General features: G+C 39.5%; 1 protein-coding gene across 1 annotated transcript in view; it reads left to right on the top strand.

Annotated features, from left to right (window-relative positions):
- LOC139920816 (mucin-5B) overlaps positions 1–14,897 on the top strand; it is a 53,257-nt gene extending 38,360 nt beyond the window's left edge. Inside the window, exons 37-54 of the mRNA XM_078284164.1 lie at positions 1,978–2,169; positions 2,453–2,524; positions 2,739–2,986; positions 3,267–3,450; positions 3,813–3,996; positions 5,512–5,690; positions 5,833–5,902; positions 6,078–6,208; positions 8,205–8,239; positions 8,365–8,533; positions 8,673–8,768; positions 8,945–8,985; positions 10,002–10,121; positions 11,516–11,614; positions 12,435–12,563; positions 12,838–12,877; positions 13,639–13,762; positions 14,400–14,897. Of these exons, the coding sequence (XP_078140290.1) occupies positions 1,978–2,169; positions 2,453–2,524; positions 2,739–2,986; positions 3,267–3,450; positions 3,813–3,996; positions 5,512–5,690; positions 5,833–5,902; positions 6,078–6,208; positions 8,205–8,239; positions 8,365–8,533; positions 8,673–8,768; positions 8,945–8,985; positions 10,002–10,121; positions 11,516–11,614; positions 12,435–12,563; positions 12,838–12,877; positions 13,639–13,762; positions 14,400–14,625 (2,339 nt within the window). The 3' untranslated portion in view covers positions 14,626–14,897. The remainder of the gene's footprint in view (positions 1–1,977; positions 2,170–2,452; positions 2,525–2,738; positions 2,987–3,266; positions 3,451–3,812; positions 3,997–5,511; positions 5,691–5,832; positions 5,903–6,077; positions 6,209–8,204; positions 8,240–8,364; positions 8,534–8,672; positions 8,769–8,944; positions 8,986–10,001; positions 10,122–11,515; positions 11,615–12,434; positions 12,564–12,837; positions 12,878–13,638; positions 13,763–14,399) is intronic.
- Positions 14,898–17,209: the final 2,312 nt, after the last annotated feature.

Raw genomic sequence — 17,209 nt, forward strand, 5'->3', positions numbered from 1 at the left:
AGGTAGATTTGTTTTCAAATTTAGGTTTCTGTCTCACAGGAAACTTTTTCCCTAGCCTCTACTCCAAAACACTGTGTTGTACGGTAGCTGGTGAAGAGTCACCTCGGTTGACCAAAAATAGTTGTTTGTTTGGCTTTTCTAGCTAGTACTAGCCAGCTGGTTGATGCTAATTAATGCCAAAACCAGTAGCTTCTACAAGATACATTAGCTAGTGTGCAAATCAGATGTGTTTACAAGACAGTGATGGTTAGCTGACCAATGATGTGCTTACTAACACACTGTCATTATTTAACACAAAATCGACCATTCATCCGTGGCAAAATTATTCCCAGATAAAAACAATACAGACCAACCATGTCTGTTGAATTCTATTGAGACAAGTCATAAGTTTAGAAACACAATCAGCCATTCACAGCCTTTGTTGCCAAAAGCTGAGGACCTCCAATATGGCTGCCAGAAGGTGTCACCTGAAAGCCCTCATGTCATACTCATACTCATGTACAGTATATGTATGAGTATGCCATAGTAGCAACTGGAAAAGAACAATGAAAACAAACTGAAAGGTTAGGAAAGTTACTGGCAGAGGAAACTTACCTCAGAAATGATCCTGGCGGCTTGTTATTATTTTGGTGTTATTCAGCTGCAAACAAAATTAAATTCCTAATAGTAAAACAAATTTGTTTTAAAAAATAAGTCTCTCCTTAAGTGATGAGTCTGATAAGGTAGATTTGTTTCCAAATTTAGGTCTTGTCTTTAGCCCTAGCCATGAATAATTAGTGATAAGTCAAGTTCATTTATAGGGCGCTTTCAGCAAACACATTTGTCACAAAGTGACAAACAGAACACAAGGGATGCAAAAACAAATGACCAGATAAAAAGGATAAGACGATAAAAATTAAATTCTAAATAAACTTCTGGCACAATAAGCCCACCAACTCTCAAGAAAAGGTAATTTATTTTTGGGTTGGAAGAATAATAAGGACATTTTTAAAACACATGTTCATCTACTCTTGCATTTAGCACAGACCTTAAGTGATGTGTCCTTGGTCATTCAGGATTCTATTAGATAGTCCAATAGGATTTTAGATCTTATTAGATTCAAATTTGTGTCCTACATGGTTTTGGATTATATGAAAACCTTGTTGTAAATGCAAAAATGTAATTTGTTCCCCACTAATTTGAAAAACATCAACCATGTTAATGACATTTCTTAGTATGCACTATGCAGTCATTATATCTCTTCCTGAGGCTGGACACAACAATTTACAGTCCTCAATAATTATTTAGCTCTGGGCTCCGGAAAATCATGTCCATTACTGTCGCAGAAGCCTCCAGGTTGAGGTACGACACAATGCCTTTCCCTTCCATCTAGCGAGAACCACCAGTGCCCTACCTTTTTCCTTATGCAAGTGAAAGCTCTGGCTCCAGATCCCATGGCCCCAGATTCATGATTCATTAAGTTTCCCCTGGTCCTAGACTTTACCTCCAAATCCACCTACACATTAGTTTAAAATGTTACTAAACAGGCTGCACCAATATAGGCAATATTGTAACTGCAGGCCCGAAGTACTTGTTCATCAGCCTTGTGATATAGGCCTAGACAGTGGTCTCTCTCTCTCTCTCTCTCTCTCTCTCTCTCTGGTAATAGCGGGCCTTGCTTGAGTTGAGCAGATCAAAGTAATATCCACAAAGTCCACTTGTAAAAAACATTGTTTTTGCAAGAGAATGAAATTCCCACATATTATATTTTGAGAAGCACCCCTGAGACTTGAGAGGCATCTGAATTCTTTTCAGTAATACTAAGGTTTTGTTAAGTTTTTCCATTGCCCCATTCCTACTTATTTAACAATAGAGTTGTGTGCAGGTGTCAATCTATACATCTAACCTGACTGCACTGAACTTGGCACAATCTCATATTAGCATAAGTGAAGCGTTGCGCATGATGGACTGATCAGCATCTCCCTCCATCTTTCTTAGGTTCCATAATCTACAATGTGTCCGACCATGATGGCTGGTGTTTCATAGGTTACTGCAATGAGACCTGTCAAGTAGTGGGCGAGCCCCACCACTGTCCTATACCTACCACAACAGCTCCTGCTACAACTGAGACTTCTACACAAACCCCCACCGCCACCACCCTACCTACCACCACACAGTCACCTATACAGTGTACTAAACTGAATCCTCCAAGATGGGTACTTACTCTTAGATGTATTCTGTGTATTTTAGGTGTATTTTACTTTAAGAAATTTGTTCACTCTACATCCCAGAAATCATGTGGTTTTATAGTATGGTAATACAAATACTCTGTTTTCTGTTTTTTTGTGTAATCATGATGTATTCTCCTCATAGGATGGTGAAAAATGGAAGGAAAGCAAGTGTGTTACAGGAATATGTCGTCATGGAGAGGCATTCTATAACCACACACACTGTGCGCCTGTTGTGCCTGTAGTGTGTGAAAACAACTTTCCTCCTCTCAAAGTCTATGATGAGTCTGGATGCTGCTTCCAGTACCAATGCCAATGTAAGTCTGGCCTGAAGCAAAATCCTCAGGATCAAGATGCAACAGCATCTTGAATCTGGACTTTGTTTCATTTGACTTTTAATATCTATTTATGTATTTTGAACTACTGACACCGTGTATCGTTTGAATGAAAATATCATTGGAAACTTGATCTTATATAAACAATATGTGGTGTTTGTATTAATATTTATTTGAATATCTGTTGTGTATGAAGGTATCTGCTATGGTTGGGGAGACCCCCACTATGTCACCTTTGATGGTACCTACTACAGTTTTCAAGGCAACTGTTCCTACTGGCTGGTGAAAGAGATCCTGCCCAAATACAACTTCAGTGTTATGATTGACAACTACTACTGTGGTGCACCTGATGGCCTGTCCTGTCCTCAGTCTCTCACCATCTTCTACCAGAGCTACAAGATCCTCATTACCCAGAAGGATATACATGGCTTTTTCGTAAATCTGGTAATTGAGTTGCATTATTAACCCTCAACCATCATTAACCCTTTTTACCTATATTTTAACCCTAACAACTTTTTAACTGGTTTTTAACCCTAACAACAGGTTTTAACCCTAACCTTAACAGGTTTTTAACCCTAACAACTTTTTAACTGGTTTGGACTTGTACCCATACGCAACCTGATCCTAGTCTGTAGTAGCTTTGATACCATCTCAGTAGATGCTGCACAAATCATTTTAGTTAGAAAGTTCTTTGACATTTATATCATAATGGTTCTTGTTTTAGATTTATGTGAATGACAAGCGTGTGGATCCTGCATACCAGAATCATGACTTCCGTGTCACCACCAATGGTATCGATACACTGCTGGTCATCCCAGCCATCCAGGCCAAAATCACCTTCTCAGGGCTCCAATTCAGCATCTACCTGCCCTATGACGAATTCAGCGGCAACACCGAGGGACAGTGTGGTCAGTCGAGCTGTTCACAGAAATTATGAACATCTTATCCTTCCTAGGAACATAAGGAACTAGTTTCTCTTGTCCCATATGTTATCTATATTGCATGATTTTGAACCGAACCATAGCAAAATCAATGCATATTGTTTATTAGTGGAATATTTTGTGCTAGAAATCATGCGTGTTCGATAACAGCCTATAATTTCCCGGGTTCTGCTAATGCTAAAGATTGTAATTTCCTAGAATTAAAAAATCAATTTACAACAAATTGACCTGTTGCATGATCCTAGAGATTCTCTGTTTTTGTGTTTTTAGAGCTGTACAAGTTTCTCTTCAGGTATTCCATGATCTCACTCATAATGTGTGTCCTCTAGGAACATGTGACAACAACCGGACAGATGACTGCATGTTGCCCAGTGGCAAAATTGATCCATCATGTCCGAACATGGCACACAAGTGGCACGTTAACAACACTCACTGTGAACCACCAGCTTACCCCACAACGCCCCCTGTGCCAGTTCCCTGCAAGGCAACCATCTGTGAGATCATCAAAAGCAGGTATGGGGAGAAGGGAATATATGTGTCAGTGTTGAATATATACCTCAATATATCATTTGATAACTTTGATAGCATAGTATAATTGCTGTAGAAAACTGAGGCAGTTGAGGTGAAAATTGGTTTATTCTATGTGTTGCTTTCTAAAGGGCTTATTCATAAAAGTTTAGCGTGACGTTAGGGGCTGTCACGGTACTGTCCTGGTAGAGTGTTTTCTCATTCATAAATGTGAAATAACATTTCGTTATTAGAAACATGTATTAAACATGTTTAATAAATATGGCTCAATTCGACTTTGCAATCATTAATTACTCTGATTGCAGTTTTAAAAGCCAATTGCGATCTGGTATGATTCAATTTATCATGGCCAACATTGCAATTGCAGCAGTAGGCGTGCATGAAGAGGGTGGTTTTCTCTGACACATCTATACGGTCCATTGTACTGACACACATGCATGTGTATTAAATATGTAAAGATCAATTATCGCTCTGTCACGGTATTCACATGTGTGGTAAATTTATGAATTGGGTAAAATTACCAGGTTGCAGATTTTGTGGACCATTATATTACTGCAGAGTTTAAGAATGAGCCCACAAGAATGAAACACTTCAAAACTCTCGTAAAGTGGTTCTCAATCCTGGTCCTCATAACTGAAAGCCTTGCTGGTTTTCATTCTAGCCATCTAATCAGGGACTGATTTACACCTGGGACGTCATGTGAACACAATTGTCTAGCCGGTAGGATAGAAAACCAGCAGTACTCTTGGCCCCAAGGACCAGGATTGAGAAGCGCTGCTAGTATGATGCTACCAACAGACTTTGGGCGTAAATGTTCTCGGGTCCGGAAAAAAACCCTTCAAACAAACTTGGTGTTAAACGTCTTAAAGGATAAGGCTGGTGTAATACTCCATTGTATTAAAAAAATGATTAAAAACACGTCAAAGAGCCGTGCTGCTGCTCTGGGCAACATATTTCATCATCGTGATGCACCGGGCCGGCCGACTTTTTCCTCAAACAACTTAATAAGCCGGCTGTAGACACGTTTGCGATCTCAGGAAAGTAGTTCCGTACTGTAGCACCGAAAATAGTCCCCGGCGTAATGAAGAATTTGTTCCCATTTGAATTTGATTTGGTAATAACTACAATAGCCTGACTTTTCATGGTAACAGTTAGCGATTTTTAAAATTGAAACTATGTCTTTGTGAGCTGTATTTCAAGGTGTTTAGCTTACAATTGGAGCCAATGACTTCCGGGTTGACGGCTAAAAATGGTACGTGGGAAGTCAGAAAGTAACGGGAGTAGAGCAAACGCATTGTTGATTTTCTTATTTTCATAGGATTTGTTGACGGTTAGCAATGAATTAAAAAACACCAGCCTTATCCTTTAAGAGGGCCTTGAAACTGACCTGACAAGAGGCACATAAATCAGTTCATTCACTTCTCCAAGCTTAATAATGTGTATTGATGTATCCAGTTTGTGTCTACTGTCCATACTGACTGAGAATCACATCTTCCCCAGTGTGTTTGAGGCTTGCCACAAGGTGATTGACTACGAGCCATTCATTTTGGCTTGTGAGTTTGATGTGTGCCACATGCACCTTGACATCATCGGCTGCACCAGCTTACAGACCTACGCTGACGCCTGTGCTTTAGCTGGAATATGTGTTGATTGGAGGAACGCCACTGATGGAGTCTGTGGTATGCAATGAAAATATTTAATGTTAACAACAAGCATTATTACCTACTCTCACAATTCTACAACTGCATCACTTGAATGTCCATTGCTTATTAACAATGCCATAAAAAAGCCACGGTTTATGTTCTCTTCTTGTCTGCACAGAATATAAATGCCAGAGTCCTAAAGTATATGAAGCCTGTGGTCCTGTGGTGGAGCCTACCTGTGATCTCAGGTACTATAATTCTAGTACTATAAACAAAATAAGTATTGTGAGTGGCCTTAGTGATGAATCAGTGATCGTTCATTCTCTTATTCACTTATAACGGTGGAGTGGAATCCTGGATTGAGGATTTCAAATGGCTCTGCCTCTGTAGTGTGACCCTGACCCTGTGCTATTGTGTCTGCAGGTACAATTACAAGTTCATCTATGACCTCAATGAGTTCAGTGCCATGACAGATGTGAAGCTGGAGGGTTGCTACTGCCCACCAGGCACCATTCTGCGCAGTGACGACTCCTATGAATGCCTGCCTAACTGTGGTAAGAGACACAGGCAGAGAGCAGTATGGCAACAGCTGTGTTAAAAGTAAAGATATCCCGTTGGTTACCTTTGAATATCATCAAAAATTACATAATGTTATGTGCATTCATCGATGTTTGAATGGGATTATATGCTGGAGTATATACAATTGTATCCCATACAAACAGCAATTTAGCTGTCTGCTTACATAGTACAAGCACATCCAGCAGCTTCCTATAGCTGCTGGACTGAGGCTCCATGTCTGAGGTAATACTACATGTATCCACAAGGGGGAGCAAAGCCACTAGTATGGAAAATGAAAGTAGAACATATTATCTGGAGCATTGACATGTGAGCATAGTGTTTAAAATGGCTACTGTAGAGGAATGTGTACATTTATACATTCTCCATCGCCGCCAAAACAGAAAGTTGAAAAGAAGATGGTACGTGCACCAGATAATAACAATAATAATAATGATCATTTTATTTCAAAAGCACTTTTCGAAACAGAGGTACCAAGTGCTTTACAGAAGAAATGATAAAACAGGTACACTAATTAAAAAGGAAAGTAAAAGAAAATAAATGAAATAGACATTCATAAAGGAATACAAGCCAAATGATAAAACAGAGATGAGTAATAGAAAGCAGTAATAAAAACATCAAAACAATTAAGAAAAGGCAATCATATAAAAGTGCTCTAAATGAGAAGATGCAGTCACCTTTAGTTTTCAGTTTGGACCGTGGAACGACTAGCAGACCCCTGCCTGATGATCTGAGGCAGCAGTTTGGCTTGTAGGGAATTAAAAGGTCTGAGATATAGCTTGGTGCTAATCCAGTAGAAGGTGATGCTGAAGCTGGCTGATGGCGTTTGGGGGGCCAAATAAAACAACCTCAGATTTACCCTCATTAAGCTGGAGAAAATTTGGGGATATCCAGCATTTTATGTCAGGAAGACAATCCCAGATCAGCCAGTGTCTCTTCTGACTGAGTCACCGCCATTATAATTTTTTTTACATAGGAAATTACTTCTTCATTGGTAGTTGTTCATTCAGCAGTAATTGTGCATTACATGCTTTGAGTATGTGACAGGCCTTACAGTGATTTTAAATACAGAGTACAGAGTTGATAGCACTTTGGTTGTACTTGTAACTTGCCTTTAATTCATATTCTATATTCTTTTTCACTGCCTCAAATAACCTCAAAGAATACATTTCAAGGGTGAAAAAGTATTGTTCTGTTATCATAAAGAATAGCAATAGCTATAGTTCATAAAAAATTGTGATGGTATTTTATATGCCTACACTTTTTTTGTTTTGTTTTTTGTTTTGTTATTGTTTTTGTATTGAATCATCAACATTTCTACTGTTGGTTGAATACCTGGCAATGTACATTTTTATACACGAGCTGTTTGACTGGTGAGCCGCTCCTCTTCAGCATATGCAAGGAATAGGATCATATGGGCTAATGTCTAAGTGGGAAGTGTCAGATACAGCATCTCCATGATTGAGAGAGACAAGCTGTTAAAAGCAGAATAACCACCAAATTGTAGCTGTCTGCAAGATTTACTGAACCACCAGAATATCTAAAAATGAGACAATTCTATATCCCATTTTGTCCCCATGACCATTGCTGATTATTTTGGGCAGCCTTTGCTAATTCGAAGAAGCAACCTTACTGGCCTGAGATCGACTATTCTGCAACATTGACCAAGTGTTCAAATGGACATTTAACCTTGGGCTAGTCCAGAGTATAGCGCCATAGCAATGGGGTAACCGAGACTGTTAGACCAGGTTTGATGATAAACCTATGATAAGAATATGCGGTGTGAAAATAATCAGAATTGTATACATTTATATAGCACTTTTGAAAACAAAGTTACAAAGTGCTAAAAAACATAAAATCATCAATAGCAGTGCCAAAAACAAGTCTAAAAAATGAGTTTTAAGATGATATATGTACATTTAGCATTTAGTAGCCTGACTTAATGATTTAATATTTTGTCTCTTTTTCCAATAGATTTCTGTTCGTTACCAAATGGAATATTGAAGAAGGTAAATTATTTTGCCTTTTCTGAATAACTAGTTATAACCAAATCACTTTGATAATAACCACTGGTGTGATATGTTGCTTGACTCATGTTCAACAACAAATATTGTGTCCCGCTGTGTGTCCTCAGCCCAATGAGACGTGGACAAGTGGCTGTGACAACTGTATATGTGAGGAAAAACGACTGCAAATCAGCTGCCGTAAACGTCCCTGTCCAGCACTGGCACCCCTCAGCTGTGACCATGAAGGTCAGGTCAAGGTCATATCCACCACAGGCTGCTGTCCAACGGAGAAGTGTGGTGAGTCCTAAGTATATACTATAATCATGGTTTTCCTTCTCAATATACTATGTATTTAACAGGACAACAAGCACTTAAGTCCTTATTTTAGTAGTGCCACCATTCCCTCCTTCATTCATCCATTTGTGTCTTCTAACAGAGTGTGATGTGAAGCAGTGCCCTGAGGTGCCCTCCTGTCCTGTTGGTTTTACTGTAAACACCACTATGGGAGTCTGCTGCCTCAAACCTGTCTGTGGTGAGTGTACAGCGTGTGTATGTATGTGTGTGTGTGTGTGTGTGTGTGTGTGTGTGTGTGTGTGTGGGGTGAGTGCATGTTATTGTAACTGCATATGAATCCATGTGGTTCCATTTGACTACCATGAAGCACATTTCTAATGCATTAATTGATCAGGATTACTGTTTCCTTCACAGTTAAAAAGGATGTATGCGTTGTCAACCACCATGAATATCAGGTGAGAATTCAGACCCACCAAGTCCAAATAAAACTGATATGGAGTGAATAGAATTCAATACAATAGAATAGAAAATGGTTTTATTTAATCTATTTTATTTTAAGTCTTGTCCCCCTGCTGTCACAGTAGCCAGCCACAAGACACATATGCAGACATACTGTATGTGTAGGGTGGGTGCAAGGGTGGAAATAACTAATAACATCATTTATGAAGTAATTTTGCTTAAAGTGATAATAAGCAAGATTCTGCTTTTCTTGATTTTGGCAACACCATCGTAATGAGTTTGCCTTGGTGTTTTGCACTCATTCTAGGCACTGGCCCAACGTAATTCATAAAGAATACTCAATGTAGACTGCAGCTAATAAACAATAGTGAAACCAACCAGTTCAAAAGAAAAAGAGGCAATTTTCAGCTTGGAAAGGCAATGCTGGTGTTTTTCCCAGGAATGTCCTACCTGATACCAGATGTTCAGAACAGCAAATGTAAAATCTTTTATAAACTGGTTATAGGTTGAATTGCTATTGTATGGTATCAGTCGGCAATAAAGAGTAGCAAAGCAGGCATTTATTTATATGAAAAACACTTTTTGTAGGCTCTCCATGAGCATCAGAAACATTCATAAATTGTGTTGAATGCTTTGTTTATGCACTTTCTTACTACGTTTTTTCTTTTAATTAAGTTTTTGCTTTTTGTACTCTTGTCCTTTTTGCATTGCATGGGAAAGATCATATGTAACAATGTCTGCTTTTTTTAAGTAACTTAATAACTTTTGCTCCATTTGCTCCATTTGAAATTAGTTACTTTTTACTTTTACATAAGTAGATGTTGACACCAGTAATCTTACTTCTATTTAAGTCAAATTTCACCAAAGTAACAGTACTTCTACTTGATATTTTAGTCCTCTTTCTACCTCTTGCCACAAGATAGCATTTCTTGAAAAGTGTAGAGATCTTCATTATAGTGTGTACAGTGATCATACATTGACTGGGCTGATCTCCCTAACCCTGCCTGTTTAGGTTGGAGACCTGGTACCCATGAGCCCATGTGAGAAGTGCATTTGTACTGGCCTGATAGATGACAGTAGCCATCACACAATAGACTGCAAACCTTTACCATGTGACACACACTGCCATCTGGTAAGAGAAATCTCTCTCTCTCTCTCTCTCTCTCCCTCACCCATTCATTCATTCATTCATTCATTCACACACTGACATACTGCTGCATTGACTAACGTATGGGAAATACTGCGTCTCTCTTTCGGCCTTTCTCTGTGGAGCGAGTCCGATTGTGTACATCATGGATGGTGTCTCTTTCTCAGATGGATGAAAAAATTGAAAATTATGAAAATGCCCGCCCAGGTAAAGCCTATGTGTGGGAAACACTGAAATGATTATGGCGTTTAATTATGCTGCCTTCAAATGGAACTCGTGAGCTCGTGGTTACGACATGGGAAGTCGTGTACACGATATGCTTGGCGTTCAAGTGGTTAAGTCGTGAGAGCACCGCTGCTAGGCAACGCTGCAACGCTGCAACGCTGCAACGCTGCAACGCTGCGTCTAGAAGCCACCAAGGCTAACAATTTAGCTAGCTAGCGAGCGGGTAACGTAATGCAGGAACTGCAAAGGCATAATGACAGAGGAAAAAGATGAGGCCGTTGGGAATATCAACATTTTCCTCAGACATATTATAAAATTACTAAGAAAAGGCAGAGTAGGGGCGGGTCTTCCAGAAAATGGGGTAGGAAAAAAAATAATGCGTCTCTGACCCCTTTTTTGGCGGCAGAATCATCAAGAAGAAGATGTCGGAGAAAAAAGAGGTAAAGCGAAGGTGAAGTGAGGAACAGCCACATCACAAATAGCCTATGTTACATTTTGGTTATGCACAATTTACTTGTGTTAAGGGCATTGTAGATGTGGCTGTTCCTCATATCCTTTCTTAGCTTTACTCTAAATACAGTCTTAATATCTGTCATTACCAGCGGAGAGCATCTACCAGACATGTAGTATTTCATACACTTACCTAAGTTAGCCTGTTTTCACCTAAATTGTACTTGCTCCTGGTAAGATCAGATTTGATTGTACGACCATTCTATAAATGAGGCCCGATTATCATATCTTCAACCAGAGAGGAGGAACTAATCAGTAAAATCACCTGGTATAGTCTTTGGTTGGAATGAAAACCTGCATACTCTCAGCACTCCATGGCACATAGTTCCCTATCCCTGCTATAACCCTTACCCTAACCTAAACCTAATTCTAAACACAAGTCACAATCCTAAATGAATCCCTTAAAGCAGTGAGAAGTTGCAAATTGTCCTCACTTTGGATTTTCTTCATCTTTCTATTTTTGTGTGGACATTCTCCTCATAAGTATAGAAATACACTCTCTCTCTCTCTCTCTCTCTCTCTCTCTCTCTCTCTCTCGCCCCCATATCCTGTCCTTTATGTACTTGCTGTTGGTTAAATAATGTGTATGACTTGGTTGTGTGTATACTAAGTTTGTGCGTGTGCATGTGTGTGTGTGTGTCCAGGGTTATGAGTACCAGACCATCCCTGGCCAATGCTGTGGAACGTGTGTCCAAACCAACTGCACTGTCATGCTACCAAGCAATGCCACACACACCTTTAAGGTTGGTATACATATGTGTATGTGTTTGTGTGTCTGTGTGCATGTGTGTGTGTGTGTGTGTGTGTGAGAGAGAGAGAGAGAGAACACACAATAGTGGCTGTTTAGCCATAGTAGCAGCTAATGGGGATCCTATCAAATAAAACAATAAACCAACATCACTTTGAATTAGAAGTTTTGGTCCCCTTCAATGATTTTAAAGCAATGATATCTCACATTTTCTATGATGTTTGCGACTGCTTTTTATGACCCTCTACCATGGTACATGGGGTGTCATCACGGTGTTTGTCTGCCTGTCTGTTTGTAGACACATTCTTGTGGACACAATAACTCAAGAACAATACATGGTAGAAACCCTATCCCCTGCATAACTTAGCACACTTTGACAAAACTGATTCTTAATCCTTAAGATATGGAACTCATACTAATAATATCCATGTGCTATGTGAAGGCAAGTATGTTGACAAATATTTGCTAATGCATTGATTAGCTTAATTTATTTAAAAAAAACAACAAAAAAAACAAACCCATAACTGGTTATGTTTAATGGTGGGCAGCTCAAGTGCCTCTTGGTATAGTGTATGCTGCTGACTGTGTGACTGGATTATATTGTGGATTTTCTTTGTCATGTTTATGGATGTTTTTTCATTCTCAGGTGAAAAATAAATCTCCATCTCAATGAGATAATTAAATAAAGGTTAAATGAAAGTGCATGTGTGTGTGTATGTGCGTGTGCAAGCATGCATGGGTGCATGTAATGATTGTAATTATAAGCCTTGTTTCTGTGGAAGTTAAATGAAGTTGTTGTGGTTCGTCTTGTTCAGCCTGGCAGCATCTGGATTCCCCCTGGAAACCCCTGTGTGAACTATGAGTGTGTGAAGATTCGAAATCAGCTTGTCACTATCGAAGCCAAGACTCTATGTCCTCCCTACGACCCTAAGGACTGCATACCTGTAGGCAAACACACACACTCACACTCACTAACACACACACACACACACATGTAAAACACAGATTATGACAGATAATGAGGTTATTGTTTGAGGAAAAGGGGTGGAGCAGTAAAAGACTTTGCAAATGTACTGGTGAATATGAGCTATAGCGATGTGAGCATACTGCCACCTACTGCAAAATGTGATCCCTTACACAAATGACTTGCTAATGCAACATCAGTAAGAGAATATGATGTGAATAATAATGTTTGATATGTTCTGGATCTGTCTGAAGGGAACGGAGACCATAGCTCCAGATGGATGCTGCCATACCTGTACGTATCGCTTCCATTAGTATTTCAGAACTGTGGATTATTTACTGTAATAGTTGGCAGAAATTTGTAGGATTAGCACTAACCATACGTTTCAACACAGTTTGATGCAGGAAGCTCTCTTCAAGCTCTTCATTTTGAGCATCACAATACATAATACAGATTGGGAGATAATCAACAATAAATGACTCGGATCGGATCAGAGATAAAAAAAACAAATCCCTAGCCCCAACCAATTTGTGTGACGGACTAACCCCTATAAAAAAGAGAAATAACATTAGAGCAGATAATGAGTATGTGCATAAAAGCGCGTTCCAAGCATTCCACCAAAGGACCAGTGAGTGCAGTCAAGCAGTGCCCAGGAATTGGCCGGTCAGCCTGATTAGGGGTAAAATCCTGTAGTTCATTTCAAGGAGACGTGCATATTCAGCTATTTCTTGTGTGTTCTTAACTGGTATGAACACCAGAGAAGGTGTGAGCTACTTGTGTTCATGTGACTTTCGTTATAAGGCCTGGTTTGCTTATAACCGGGCAGTTTGAACCTAAATAAACAACATACAAAAATGCTGCAAAATAAACTTTTTCACTATGGTTCGGACCAGAGAAAACCTACCGCAGGTGTGATCTCACTCTAAAAGATAGAGCTGTCCCACAAACATAGATTTTTTGAAGAGCCCTTGTCTATGAGAGTCTATGATCAGTAAATCAAGTCAATTGTGGTATTCCCTTTCAACTTTCTCCTGCTTTTCTCCTGCTTGGTCCAGGCATTGTGCGAGGTCGCCAATGCAACGTGACCACTACCGGGGTTTACCTGGAGAACAAGGGCTGCCGCGCAAAAGAGCTGGTTAACATCACTTCCTGTGGTGGAGCCTGTGACACCTTTACTTTGTGAGTTCCTCTTCAGATGACACAACCATAAGCCTCTCCTTTTCCGTATCATCAGTGCCATGAAAAAGTCTTCAAGCATCTTCAATTGGTTTTTTTTTAATGTTCCTTTCTTAACTGAAATTTACTTGTGACATTTTCCCCCCATGAATAGAATTTTTTCATGACCTTTCAAACGGAAACTATTTTTTGACTGAAATCATAAAATTCCAAATGTCATTGAAAAATAATAATGATGATAAAAACAAAGAGTTCTCAATTCCTGAAAAGTTGACTTCTAGGAGGAACAAGGTTTGTTCCAGATGCTGACCTCCTATAATACGTTTTTATACTTTGTTGCTCTATAATCCTAAATTTCACAAATGTCTTCTGATTTCACTGTTGCTTTCTTTCTTTCTTTCTTTCTTTCTTACCTCCCACTTCCAATTGTCTCTTCTCACCATTCTCCTTTTCTCATCTTTCACCTCCCTCTGCTCTTGTCCATCCTCTCTGCCTTGCTCACCTTCTCATCTTCCTACCTCTCCTCCTCCTCTTTTTGCTCTTCCCTCCCAACCCTCTCCTTGGTCTCTTCTCATTTTCATGCGCCCCAACTCTCCTGTATTTTTTGTCTATCCTTACTTGTTTTCCTCTCCTCCCTTAGCTACTCTTTAAGGATGAATTCCTTGCAGCACTCCTGCTCCTGCTGTCAGGACTTAGCCACGTCCCAACGCCAGATCCAACTCTCCTGTCCCGATGGCACTGAGATGACCCACACCTACACCCACATCGATAAATGTGGGTGCCTTAAAACAGAGTGCACCGTGATTGGCCGTGGTGAAATGGCAGCCACTCCCTCCGGCTTGAAGTCGCGCCGACGCAGGAGATGAGGCAACAGTAAAGAAAATGACGAGATGCAGTGACCACAGCCACTCATGCAGTGGCAATGAACTTATAGAACCATAACTTAACTAATGGTTAGAATTGAATCGCATAACTTTAGTAGGCAGTGTAAACTTTAAACTGTCATCTGCATAGATGAACCCTCTATTTATGTGTAACCTTACTGTGGAATAATGTATTAGATTACAGTAGTTACTTTTAGCTTGTTTGGTTTACACAACCATGTAGAACTCTCACTAATAAAGCTCCTGGCTACAGGCTAAGCATGTCCATTCCTGTCCTTGGTTTATTGCTGCAACTGTGTGTGTGTGTGTGTGTGTGTGTGTGTGTGTGTGTGTGTGTCTGTGTGCGTCTAATTGTTGCTATGCTAGCTGCACAATTTCACATTCTTTTCAACCTTAGCTCTAAATACTGTAGATTAAGTAGTCATCATTCATTCTTTGTAATACAAATATATGAAGCGGATGGAGCTCATCCTCTAGACCTTAGGATACTGTTCAAATTAGGTATAACTGTAGCTCTAATCAAATGAAATCCTAATTTTTATTTTTATTTTGTGATACTGTACAAATGCCATAAGTAGGCTTGGAGGAGGGGATTGTCCTCTAACCCAGCGTTGGGTCACAATTCTGTGAGCATTAACAGTCCCTCCACCTAAAGAAATCTAGTTGGTATGGCTGGGGTCGGACTCATTTTATGGGAAAAGAGCAGCATTTGTCCTGTAGAGTGACTGCCACTCATACAAAGTCTGGGTATGCTATGCTAGTTTTACCAGCATATTTTAGGTTGCAAGACCCATCCTTCCAGTTGGGTTAGAGCTAGAGCTTTAGGCAAACATTGATACTATAGCTATATGTCTACCTACCATATCTCATTGTTGATGATAGAGAAATTAGTAGATTTAAATGTGTTGAGGTTAGCTCTTGCACACATAATGACCTTTAACCTCACTGTTTACTTGAGAACAAGTCTTGCATTAACCATCCTTTGAGAAAGCCATGCCTCAGGTAAAAACACCAAATCCCGGCTGCTCTGTTGCCTATTTAATGAGGTTAATTTTTAACCACTGAATTCAATCGGTCTGATTTGTAGATAAACCTGCATATTCTTTTAGTCCAGATAGTAGTACTGGGTAACACTTCATCTGCCATCTAGGAACACAGTAGACATACACAGGTGCTTGAAGACATAAAATGGTTGCTGAGCCATTTCATTGAATTAGCCAGGTTTTAGTTGTTATGAAACGTGTTTATTCATTCTTAAAGGTGCCGTGTGTGAACCCGCCTCCACCATGACCTCTGGTAACACATTCAGCCATGGCCCATGAGTCATCAGGATGTGTGAGACGCCTAACACCTCCCTGCTTACAGATTGTGGCCATATCCTGAATCCAGTTTACTCCCCAGCCCAGAGTGTTTGCCTAGGATTTGGGAGATAAAGGTCTTATAGAAAGAGCAAGGTAAAGCTGTGATGATAGAGCAATCAAACTCACCACCCGGAAGCCGAGGGAGACAGAGAGTAGGAGACAAATACTCCCAGTGTGACAGAGTGCCTTTGGGCAAGGCGGTACCACACAGCACACAGCCCCAGGTCAAACCTTTCACATACTGATGGGTGGGGAGAACAGGTATTCTTAGGAGTCTTGGTAAATATCAATGTTTAATTAATGTAACATTTATCTAGCCAGATACGTCAATGAAAGCAAATTATCTTGACAACACAGACAAATGAAGAGCACTACACTTTGATATGATTGCCTAAGTAAAAGCAGGTAAGTAACTGAGCATAGTCTGTGGAAAGAAGGGACATATTCAGCTCACCCACTATACTACTGTGGTGAAAATCTCATATAGGTAACAGCACTGGCAATTAGCTGCTCAGAAATTGCTGCAGTATAAAATAATCAAACTCCCACAATAAAATGATACTCACTAATACTGCTGTTGAAAGTACTCAAAGAAACTGTGGTGTGCAAAACTCATTAAAAAAAACCAAATGTCAATATCTACCAATATCATAACATATCAAATATATCATCAATACTGCCTAGAAGATAAGACTGCAAATCAAGATCACCGTCTATGATTTGACTATGAAATAATGCTTTGCAAGTTTCCCATGCAATGGAATATATGTTGCTTGGAATACATCCATACGGTGAATATAGAGAACAAGACATACAATTCAATTCAGTTGGTGCCAGATCTTTAGACAATTGGGGGTAGCACTTGACTTCAGAGGGTAAAACTGTTTGCTGTGACAACAAAATGAGGCAAATCTCCAATATGTTTCCATATTTGAAACAATTTGAAATGCATGTTTTGTTAAATCAGAATTTATTTTTAAAAAGGTTTATGTTATTCTATTTGAATGTATTTTACAGACAACAGGGGGCAAATATGCACACATTTTGGCATTTGACTTTCTCAGTATTTCAAATGCAAATACAGAAAAGAGAGAGATAATAAGGGATCCCAAGGGATCTGAAAGGAATTCTTATCTGTAACTGTACATGCACATTCTTGACATAATACAAAATCCATGCCAAACTTGTGATTTATAAGTATCTCA

This window comes from Centroberyx gerrardi, chromosome 1 (assembly GCF_048128805.1).
Source record: "Centroberyx gerrardi isolate f3 chromosome 1, fCenGer3.hap1.cur.20231027, whole genome shotgun sequence".
In the NCBI taxonomy this organism is placed as follows: Eukaryota; Metazoa; Chordata; class Actinopteri; order Beryciformes; family Berycidae; genus Centroberyx; species Centroberyx gerrardi.